Below are 12,288 nucleotides of genomic sequence, written 5' to 3' on the forward strand. Positions count from 1 at the left end.
CCATAACCAAACAGCTCCACTTTGATCTCATTTCTTCAACTGACATATGAACCACATTGTTCCAGAAGTGTTGTGGCTTTTTCAAATGCTGCTTTGCAAAGTTAAGCTGTGCCACATGTAGTTTTTAGAGAGAGGATACTATTTATGGCAACCCTCCAAACAAGCAAACCTTGTCCAGCCTTTTTCTAACTTCTAACTAAAATGCTAACTGAGGCCTGTAGAGTCTGAGAAGTAGCTCTTAGGGTTTTTGTACTTTCTCTGATCATTGGGATGAATTTGCTGGAATATCCACTCCTGGTGAATATTGAGCCATTATGTTGAGTGAATGATCCAGACCAACACTTCTGCTTTTATAGAGGTGCTCACACTTGCAAACGATCAGTTAAAGTGCATTTGATTAGCAATACCAGGCTGCTACTTACTATCTTAAGTCCTATGGAAGCAGTAAGGGTGAACTTAGTTTTTCATAGGACTGTATATCAAATACAATTTACCGCCACTTTATACAGATTTTGAACTAGAATGTTGTGATTATTATTTTTTCCTTATATAACTTAACCTATTACGTATGGACTGACAAAACCTTTTTTGTTACAGAGTTGGCCTGACTGAGATCATTAACATCATTGCAGTGGCACAGAAACAAAATGTTAACATTTTTAAATTGCTGAAGGAGAAATCATCAACTGTTTATGGTTAGTCGGTCTTATCACTTGCACACATAAGCATACCTGTCATGTGAAAGTACACTGTGAGGTCTGTAGAGAATGATTCTGCCAGAGTAACTGTAGTTAATGAATGCAACTCCATTTCTATGATTTGTCTTTAGGCCTCTGAAGGGTTCACCCCTGGTTGTGTGGGATTGGCCCTGTGCTCTGCTCTGCTTTTCTGGAGCTGTTTCACAGTTTGTTTTTCTTTCTTTGCCAGCTTTAACAGCTCTCCAGATTCCTTTGTCCGTGGCGATGTGGGACAATACTGCACATGAGCAGCAGTCAAGAATCAAGGGGATTTAGCATTTAGTGTTGAAGTACTTGGAGCAGAGTGTTTCCTGTGATGCTTGTGCTTTCTGTCGTGCACAGCCTCAGTTTTCCAGCCTGAATGCACACATGCAGATATTTAAAGAGTACAGATTTGTTGGACTGGAGCACAGATTTAGACTTATGTGAACTTGCAGGTGAATGTAGCTGTAAATGTTCCCTAAAAGTAAAATGATGTGGAATCATAATGATTGCAGGTTTTCTTTTTCCTCAAGTGAGGAATATCACATGCAAGCCTTTGGAAAATAATCTTAATATTTATATTTGAAAAGTGAACATTTAGACAACTTTGATATAAAAATACATCCTTCTTTAGTGCATATTTCTGATGTTTAGACATGCACTTTTGTGCACAGGGCAGGTAGAAGTACATTGTGCAAAGTTAGATCTGTAGAAGAGATGGGATGAAGTGTTCAATGGGCCATGTTTCCATTCATTTTTACCTCCCTCCCCCTTCCTCTTTTTCTTCATCACATAAATCAGGGAGTCACAAAGGCGTATCTCTTTCTCCTCCTCTTTCTCGCTCTGTCCATCCCTCCTGTCTCCCTTCACTGGCTTTTATTGGGACAGTAGATAGAGAAAGCAGAGCAGATCCTCGACACACACTGACACACGTACAAAGCGTTGCCTTATGTGAAGCTAAGCACCAGCATGTATGCTACATTTACAGACTACCAGGAGTTGGTTCTCTGAGTGTTGTGTGAAAACGAGAACGGCCATAATAACAGGATGGCGCTTTGATCCCTAAATGGAAATTCTTCACAAGTGAGGGTAAATGTCAGGTGAGGGTCGAGGTTCAAGGTCAGGCGAGCTGGGCGGGTCTGTTAAACCAAATTTTCCAGCCGAATGAGTCTAACAACTCCTTTAAACATCTGAGTCATCGTTGTGTGTTAGTTTAAATTTAACTACTGTGTCATTTTCAGAAAATTAGCTACAATTACTCATATACACTTACCGGACACTTTATTAGGTATACCTTAGTAGTACTAGGTTGGATCTCCCTTTACATTCAGAATAGGGCTGTGCGATATGACGAAATATATCCAATGACGAAATGAAAACATCTATCATTTCAAATTATACGCTGTAGTTGTTTCGTGGTGTCGCAAAATACACTGTTGAAGATGAGGAAGAACCAGGTAGTTCCAAACAGAAGAACCAGTCAAAACAAATCAAGGACCTTATTCCTAAACGAGGGGCTACCTTTGTAGAATGGACATGGTTTGGTTATAAAAAGTCTGACACGAACCAGAAAACTGTACTATGCAAATTATGCTGCAAACCGGTCCCCACCACAGACTCAAACATGACAAACCTCTTCTACCACCTACACAAGAATCACGTGAAAGAGTATGGAAAGAGTTATATAGTTTCATGCATCGGTCAAAACACTCGACTCTAGTTACACGACGCCCAGCTGAAAACACTTCACACAAGTCGAGTTGCCCAAGATTCACAAAATTTACAGAAAAAGCACTATTTTGTGATATATATCATTATCGGGATGAGAAATGTCCTATATCATGATATGAGATTTTGGTCATATCGCACAGCCCTAATTCAGAACTGCTTTATTTCTTCATGGCGCAGATTCAACAAGGTGCTGGAAACATTCTTGGTAACCTGGTGACTGTGGAGGTCATTTGAGTACAATGAACTGTCAAGTTCAAAAAACCAGTTGATGATTTGAGCTTTGTGATATGTAGCATTAACCATCAGAAGATGGATGTAATGTGGTCACGAAGGGACGGACATGGTCAGCAGTAATACTCAGGTAAGCTTTGACATTTATACTATACTCAGTTGCTATTTAGAGGCCCAAAGTTACAGATTAATACACCATCAACACTGGCCTGAGCTGTTGATACAAGGCAGAATTCCAAATTCGGACCCCCACCTTCCAAACGTTGCAGCAGAAATGGAGACTCATCAAGCGACTCAATGTTATTTTTAATCTTCTACTGTCCAACTTTTGGTGAGTCTGTATAAATTTATAGCCTCAATTTCCTGTTCTGACACCCAGTGTGGTCTTCTGCTGCTGTAGCCCATCTGCTTCAAGGTTCAATGTGTTGTGTGGTCTGCATACCTTGGTTTTAAGAAGTGGTTATTTGAGTTACTGTTGCCTTCCTATTAGCAGACTGACCATTCTCTTCTAGTATGAAAATGTAGTTCAAACAAATCAAATCAAAATTTAGTTTATTTCATGTGTTGATCTAAAACAAGCTCAGGGCATTGGGGACAATTCAAAACGCATGAAACTGTGTGGTAGAGAAGTGGAACAGGATGAGGCTGTTCTGAAGGATACTGGTTTAGATAAAGAGGACTGGGGGATGGAATATTGTCATTATTGTGGGCGGATAGGAAAATGAATCACAAGATAAGAGAAATAGTTCAGTGTACACATGAAAAAACACGGCAGAATGAAGGAGGCAAAGGGAATGGAAAGCTGAAGTCAGAAAAAAAGGACAGAACTACCTAAGTATGCTCACTAGCTGCTGTGAAAGAAAGTTAGCTTTTATGAGTTTTTTATAGTAGTGTAACACAGGATACTTTTTACATTTGATTAAAATTGATCAGAGGCCACAATCAAGCAGCGTTTTCTTCGTTTCACTTGTCACATATCCCAGAGAATCTGACAGCGAACAAACCAGAGAAAATAACAGGCATGAGATGAGAAATAAAGATAAATCCATATTTTATTACATTCTCTCTCATTCTGATTTTTAATCCACAAGAAATTTAAAGTGAGTCCCAGTCATCATCACCCCCAGTGACAAACATTATCAGTATAAAACAGACAACAAATACTGAACTTACAACACACTCAGATCTGCTGGGGTCCCCCTCTTAAAACATACAACCACAAAAAAAAAGACATCTGAGGAACCTTCAACCCAAAGCAGTGTGAGATTTCAGGCATCTTTGAAATGAAGCTTCTCGTTTGCACCCGTGTGACTTTAAGCTTTTTAAAACGCTGCTCAGGTGCCAACAAACAAAAGCTGTTTTTTCCTTTTTTCTCGTGAGCATCCCAGTCAGATTTGAGAGCGTAATGTGAATCTGTGTCTTTAGAGTTTGTGTCCACCAGGTGTTTCTTACCAGGAAGCAGCGCTAAACAGTTCCCGTCATGGCCTCATCACTCAATACAAAATAATGGTGGGGAAAAAAAAGAAGGAAATTTTGCTTCAAGCTGAAACAAATTGAACCTCTAGTGCTCACTGCCGTAAAAGTTTAAATCATGCTAAGGCTGTCAGCGCTGTGGGAGACATGCAGTGTCATTTCCACTGTAGACAACAAGAACAAGAAACTGAGTCTGAGAAAATATTCCCGGTGGACACAAAGCCTTCTGTAGGTGCAATACACGTTCCCAATAACAGTGTCCAAGAAAAAAAAAAAAAGACTTCGACGCATTACCATATGCTAGCATACCAACCAACAGATGACGGCACTTTCAGTTAAACAAGATTAGTGTTTAATATATATTACCAAAAGCAAAAAAATATATATAACATTTACTTTATATTTTCTCCCCTCCCCAAACAAAGAAAAAAAGATGTTTCACTAAAGGTAAAGAGTAAAGTTCAGACTTGACACCTCATGTTAACGCTAAAGGGATTGTCATAAAAGGGGTTTTCTTATCTGAACCTAATTTCGGCATGGGCGCCATAAATGAAGGAGACGTGTGATTTTCAGTGGTGAAACAGAAAGTCAGACCATCCATGCCAGTGTGTCTTCATAAAGGGAGTTTTGCGAGTTATTTACTGTAGTTTGTACCTTTCATCAATAATGGGAAACAATAGATTAAAGTGTCATGTTACCCCTGACGAAAGTTGTGTATGTGTTAATTAAACCGCTCCCTTTACAATTTACACAACTATCTAGAGAATACTGCTGAAAGAAACTGCATGTTAGGACATTTCATCAGACAAAAACAAAGAAATTGGAAAAAAAGGAACCTAAAAATTACAAAGATAGCAGCAAATGATGTAAAGAGCCAAAGGCAGTTGAAATAAACATATTTTTGAATCTGAACTAATACAATAATGTGGCAACAGCGTGTAAGAACCTGGCAAGCTCAGCTTATGTTCAACTTTTTGTTAAGGTTTGAAAATACTTTTTGCCCCAAGTCACGAATACAAATCCTCCCGTTGAATCCCAGGACATGGGAAGCTCGCTATAAGGTGTCGCGTATGGCCAGTGCAGTGAGGGCTCTTTCTGTGTTGGGGTAGTAATGTAAATAAGTGAAGTTTACCAATTATTTCTAGCTGACTTGCATGCTGATATAGTGCTTTAAACAGAAAATTAAAGCAACTAAAGCCCAGTTTTCAGTAATAATTAGATTTTTTGTCTTAGTTCCTCTTTTCTGTGAAGGCTGGGAACGTATTCCTATTCATGTGCAGCACTAATTTTATTTGTGCATCGGGGAATTATGGGGCCAAGCTGTGTTAAATGTTTGCCTTCTGACTTTACATACAACTAAATGTTTGAATGTAAGCTTTTTTTTAATCATTTTCTGCCAGTGTGTGTGCATTAGTGTGTCAGCAGCTGTCCTCCAAGGCGTTGACAACTTGCTCTAAAATGTCAGGGCATCGGTCGGCGATCTGCTGCAGGACTTGATTGGCGTACTCCTGGAGCTCCGCCCCCTCCCTCTCACACAGTGCTAACTCCGCCTCCAACTGAGGAAAAAAAGGCCGGAAAGAGAGAGGAGAAATTTTAGACTTTTTTTTTAAGCCAAAAAAAGAAATACTTTCATGAAAAAACGTTCATATTAACTTTCTCTCTGATGGTGTTCAGGTCTGTAGGATAAATATGCAGCCAGTTCGTTTAGCTCAGAGTAAAAACTAACAGGGTGCCACTTCCTGGATTGAAAAATCAAAACAAGGCCAAGTGCCAAAAACTGCAGTTCCACAAATATCCACTAGAAGTTCTCTCCAAAACACAGAAAGCCCCCCCCCCCCCCCCCCCCCCCCCCAAAAAAAAAAAAAACAAAAAACCCCACAGATTGCTGTGGGTGCAAAACTGACTTCTGCAGCACCAGAAGTCTCAGCTACTCATTTCAGGCCATACTGCATGAAGGTTTTTTTCTTCTGACGTCATGTGAACATAGCTAAAGGTTTGTCCATGACAATCTGTTAGCATCTGTTAGCTGAGCTTCACCTCAGCTAATGTTGTTCACTGAACTGAAAAGGTGTGAAGTTAATACCTTGTTATCTGACCAATAATACAGCTGCCTCTGTAGATAGTTGTCCTAACAGTCTGTTGAGCTTTTGAGTCAAATTGTGATATTTTATTTCTATGTCAGCTAGGGATGGGTATCGAAAACCGGTTCTTGTTGAGAACCGGTTCCCACTGTTTCAATTCCTTGGAATTGTTTGGCATTTTTGCAAACGATTCCCTTATCGATTCCAGTCGCCCCGAATGACGTCACCGCGTTGCGGAGCGTCATTTACCTGGCAGGAAACATGGCGGCTCAAACGCTAAAAAGTTTGGTCATACTTTACGAGAACGGATGACAACAGGGCAACTTGCAATACTTGCAAAGTAGATATTTCATTTAAGGGAGGAAAAACTACGAATATGCAAAAGCATTTGCTCACAAAACACGCGATGACCTTAAATGAATGTCGTGTTTTTAATTCCGCTCCGGACTCGGGAATCTCAACGCAGCAGCAGCGGTAACGTTTGCACGTCCTCTCCCGTTAATGCGGCAGGTAAATAATCAACTAACAGTGCATATTATGTTAGCACGATCTGCCTTATTAGAAAACCTGCCATTACTGTGCATTTAGGTGACCATCATGAGAGAGACAGACAGAGTCTGGCTGGCTCAGATGCTGGCAGTTTTCGCTGCAGTCTACCGGTAGCGTCTCCTTTCAGGCCAGAATGTCACCGAGCAGTGACTAAGTTTGTGGTAAAAGGCATTTGCCACACCAGATGCCCCCGATTTTCGGTAAGTGAATGTGTTTAATTGTAGGCAGGGAGATTACTGGATATTCTTGTGTAATTGCAACAGAATAATTTATGTTATACTTTGTTATTGCTACAGAAGAATATTTATTTTATTATTTTACATTTACAATTTTTTCCCCGGGGACCCTGTGACACCCCATTGAAGAGCCGTAGGCTGTGGATCTCTTAAGATCTCACTGTTGGGTTTGTAAGGCCATGTTACTCCTAAATTTCTATCTTGTTCAAAGAGAAGATATAAAACAAAGTTCTAAGCTAACCGACCTTAGTGTTCTCCTTTTTTAAAAAGAATCGATAAGAGAATCGATAAAGAATCGAATTGTTAAACAGAATCGAAAATGGAATCGGAATCGTGAAAATCTTATCAATACCCATCCCTAATGTCAGCACTAAAAAACATCTTAACTGCACAACTATACAATCTATAAACAGAGCTTGCTAGCATAAAATGCTAGCTTAGCATTTCACCTTCTCGTGTAAATAAACTCAGTTTTAGCTCCCAGACAGTCAAATGCACCCCCCCCCCCCCCCCCCCCCCGCCAAACAAACAAACAAAAAAGAATAAAAATGGGAATTACAAAGCACTGAGTGAAGTTATTTTTATGCTTGCTATATCTACTTTACCAAAAACAAACACAGCTAGCTTTCAATGACAGCTACAAATTTATTTTCCATTAGATGTATTATTTCTGAACAATCAAATAACATCTGACTTCTTGGTTGGTTAGAATGATTTGACATTTCCAGAGATAACACAAATGTGATATGCTGATAAACTATTAAAGTGAACGAGAATCAGGGTAGCTGTTTACACCTATATCTTACTAAGCTAACTAGCAAGTGGTTATGTCTAAGAAGAAAACCAAACTATTCTGTTAGTGTTTTGACTGATGAGAAGCAAAAAACTGTCCAATGGATGATTACTGAGCAGGGTTTAGGACACACAAACAAACACACACACACGCATCAGACTTCAATCTTAAACACCAAATTGTAGTTCTTTCTGTTCGGACAGAGTGGAAAATTTCTCTGAGAGAGCGCTGATATTATTTTCTTTGGCTGCAGTTGGGCTGAGACGTCAAACCTGACTGACTTAATGACCAATACATCTGTATCAATACGAGAGCCGCTGAAATGGCCATGTAACACAAGCCCACATTTATGTTTGTCTGTGTCTGTGTGTGAGTATATGTGTGTGTGAGGCCTGGGTCAGATATTGGCAAATATTCCCTCGTTAAGTCTTAACCTCTTCCCTCTGCTCTCATCTGTTATCCAGAAAATCTCAGTGGTATTTTATATCACAGTGGCTTTATTCTTTATGTGTAAAACTGATGCAAGTAATAACACTATTAATGATTAATGATAATCTAATAAATTACTTGGAAAAGGAAGTCATTATCCATATATCATGCTGCTATATTAATTATTGGAAATAGGCCACAGTTGTGTATAAAGACACAATGAAAGTGCTAATCAAAGACACTATCAAGTTGCATTTTGGGAAATGCAAGATGTGCATCTGGGAATTTTGTTTAAATACTTGGACCAGAAAGACAACGAGCTGAACTTTTTACCACAGTTTTGAAACTTCTTTTGTTTAGCATGCAAGTCCCCAACTTTCAGGAAGTTAAAATGTAAACTGCTGAAATGTCATCGAGGATGTTAAAAAAAAAACCTCTTTTAATATGAATCCAATTTTGTATTCGATCTTATTAGTTGTAGATCCATCCATTCCCCTGGTGGAGCCTATGACATTAGTGGTTACTTCTCAGTCACAGAAACAGAAAACCATTCATGCCAGCAATGAAACTATAGCTCATCATCATATTCATGGCTTCTGTTTTTAGGGGTCACCACAGAAGATAATCTGTCATCATCACATCCTATCCCCAGTATCCTCGTTTGTCACACCAACCCTCCTCGGCATGTGCTTCTTCGCTATAATCACGAACCTTCTCTGTAGTTTTCCTCTTGCCTGGCAACCCCAGCTTTAACATCCTTTACACGATATAGCCACTATCCCACCTCTGCTCTTGTCCGAACCATCTCAGCCTTGCCTCTCAACCTGAGTTGTCCCTTTGATATGCTTATTTCTTAGGGGTGCAACGATACTCGTATCGATATTGAACCGTTCGATACAGTGCTTTCGGTTCGGTACGCATGTGTATCGAACAATACAAAATTTTTAATTTATTTTATCAACTTTTCTTCTGACGATGCTGTCTGTGTTGAGCGCTCAGTGGATCTGCGTTCGACTACTCCGACTAGGCTGCACTGTCGAGTGCAGATCCACTGAGCACAGCGCAAGCTAGCAAGACAGAAGCTAAGCTCGTTGCAACAAAGCAAATTGAACCTCCCCCACCCTCATTCAGATCTGGCCTTTGGAACTATTTTGGTCTTCTGTGAAGTATGACCCTGAAGGTAAGCGCGTCATGGACAAAAGTAAAACAGTATGTCGGATGTGCCACGCAGTGTTCAATTACATGGGTGGGAACTACTGCGTTAGCGCAGTTTGCTCGTTAACGTGTTGACGCTGTCCAGCCCCATGCACGGGGCGATCCGCGGTAGCTCGTTAACGGAGATTTGCCATGTTGTGGCGTTAACGTCATTTTAACGAGATTAATGCTGACAGCACTAGTGGGAACACAATGAATATGACTGCACATTTACTCCGACATCATCCTAGTGCAAAGACAAGTGGAAGCAGACAAAAGCAACAAGCACACATGCTACAAACTTTACCCGAGTCATTTAGACAGCCGTTAGCACATGATTCTCCTTATGGGGACCTGATATGTTTAATATGCTGCTGAGAGTATACCCCAGAAGAAGCGTATAGTATAGCTTTTAGTTTGGAAAGAGCCATTTCTCTGTAATAAACTCTCTTTTCCAAAGATGAGGGATTTCTCCATGAGATATTTATTTTTTTTATTACTTTGTCGTTTCAGCAACATTAAATTTAAAAACTGTACTTTTGAGTTAAAATATATATTTATAATTTTAATAAATGACAAATTAAAAAAAGCATGAACATTTTTTGTATCGAAAAAATATCGAACCGTGACACCAAAGTATCGAACCGATCCGAACCGTGAATTTTGTGTATCGTTGCACCCCTATTATTTGTCATCCTGTCCCTCTTTGTCACTCAATAAAAAAAACCAAGCATCTTCAACTCTGCCACCAGCTCTGCCTCCTGGCTTTTTGCTTCAAACCATACATCACAGCAGGTCTCACCGCCATCTTGTAAACCTTGCCTTTCAGTCCTGCTGCTATCCATCTGTCACAAATCACCCCCTGACACTTGTCTCCACCCACTCCACCCTGTCTGCACCCTCTTCTTTACCTCTTTTGTGCACTGTCTGTTGCTTTGTATGGCTGACTTCACATATTTACACTCACCTGCCTTCACTACCCCTACTCCTTGCATCTTCAACGTTGCACCTACCTCCCTTTCATTCAAACACATGTATTCTGTCTCGCTTCTACTGAATTTCATTCCTTATTTGTCCAGGCTGTCTTCTACTTGTTCCCTACTATCACTGCATCTTATCTAGTTTCACTTAACTGCAGTGCATGGAAAAAACCCACACAGGCACAAGGAGAACATGCAAAACTCCAAGTCGGAACCCAGAAGCTGAGAGGAGGCCAAGCTACCTAAACTAAAACATAGTATTTTGTAGAGCCAAAAAGAAAGTCTGACAGGCAAAGAATGCATATAATGGGAGAAGATAATCAAAGTAATATGCAAGAAGAGAATGGGACAGAAATGGAGAGACTGAGCAAGTTTGGTTCAATTTGGCATATTCGGAAAGCCCCATTAGTTTCAGACAGCAGGGTACAACCCCCTACAGCAAAAACAACAACAAAAAAATTAATGACTTATTCAGTCTTTCCAGGTGATGTAAGCAGAAAACAGATGCTTTGCAAAACAACAACTTTGGAGGTCTATGGAATAATTTTGACACGTTCATTCAGGCCTCTGATGAATCACGGTTGTGTGGAAGTGATGAGCTGTCGAACAGAGTGATGATTTCTGAGCACATAGTCCAACTTTTATCACTTATCTCTCTCTCTGTTCTATCTGCCCTCATTATCTGCACCTTGATTTTTTTATCATTTCCACTGATTTGCTGTCCTCATTCTTACTCTGGCCAATGTCCTTGCACACTCGTGTTAGAAGAATCAGAAAGCCCCGTTACACTTTTCTACACTGATGGTGTTTGCAGGTGATTTAGCTTAACGGCCTTGCATTTTAGTTGCAATCACCCAGAAAAACACAGCAGTAAAGATAAGAGTGTAAGACAACTGAGAAGAGATAAATAGTTTAGTATCTGTCTGCTGCATCTGCTTTCTGACTCAGCCAACCTTGACCTACACCAGAGGAAAAAGACTTCAAAAAGTGCCTAAAAATCTGAAATTAATGGGTTAAACACAACTTAAAAACAGGATGATGATAAAAAAACAAAACAAGAGCCATGCTATTATGAGATTACGTTATAACACAATCCATGACTCATGTGTTTTTAGGCATAAAATTGATCAGCAATGTCTTGAGGAAATAAAAAATGCATGTTGGCTACCACCTCAATCATCTTACTTAACGAACACCAGAACAGCTGTAATAATTTGCACATTTAGTTTTATAAATTCAATGCCTCCTGTATCCATAAGAACATATCACATCATGCAGAACAGTCGACTCTGTGGTCATTGGCAGCTTTTATGTAAAACCAGCTTTAGGAAAATTTTGATGTGTGCAGTCTGGAGCTTGTTTTTAAAATTTAGTCTGTCATTATTGGACTGGTGATTTAACAGAAAACTTTACAATGCTGCAACATTTGTTACACCTCAGTTTAGAAAATTGGCTGTTCCTTAATTTTCGGGTTTGTGACTAATTACAATAACCAGCATCTTTTTACACTCTATCTGAAATTGTATGCACAATTTTTACAAGGGCATACATTTTTTGTTGTAGGCTATCTCTTCTGCTCAACGTTGGTTGATCCAGTTAGACAAAGCTCTGTCAAAATATCTGTCTTCTCTGTCCAAAATGTGAACATCTACACAGGGGTGTCAAACTCCAGGCCTTGAGGGCCGGTGTCCTGCAGGTTTTAGATCTCACCCTGAGTCAACACACCTGATTCACATGATTAGTTCATTACCAGGCCTCTGGAGAACGTCAAGATATGTTGAGGAGGTAATTTAGCCATTTAAGTCAGCGGTGTTGGATCAAGGACACATCTAAAACCTGCAGGACACTGGCCCTCGAGGCCTGGAGTTCGAC

General features: G+C 39.9%; 1 protein-coding gene across 8 annotated transcripts in view; it reads right to left on the bottom strand.

Annotated features, from left to right (window-relative positions):
* Positions 1–3,701: 3,701 nt before the first annotated feature.
* The window catches only part of LOC134646592 (ELKS/Rab6-interacting/CAST family member 1-like), a 159,453-nt gene continuing 150,866 nt past the window's right edge, over positions 3,702–12,288 (bottom strand). For 5 of the 8 annotated variants that reach the window (XM_063500411.1, XM_063500412.1, XM_063500410.1 and 2 more), the window contains one exon: positions 3,704–5,710. In XM_063500411.1, the coding sequence (XP_063356481.1) occupies positions 5,573–5,710 (138 nt within the window). In that variant the 3' untranslated portion in view covers positions 3,704–5,572. Of the gene's footprint in view, positions 5,711–12,288 lie in introns of all 8 variants that reach the window. The other 3 variants (XM_063500407.1, XM_063500408.1, XM_063500406.1) reach the window with 2 other exon arrangements.

The sequence above is a fragment of the Pelmatolapia mariae genome, linkage group LG17 (assembly GCF_036321145.2).
Source record: "Pelmatolapia mariae isolate MD_Pm_ZW linkage group LG17, Pm_UMD_F_2, whole genome shotgun sequence".
Classification (NCBI taxonomy): Eukaryota; Metazoa; Chordata; class Actinopteri; order Cichliformes; family Cichlidae; genus Pelmatolapia; species Pelmatolapia mariae.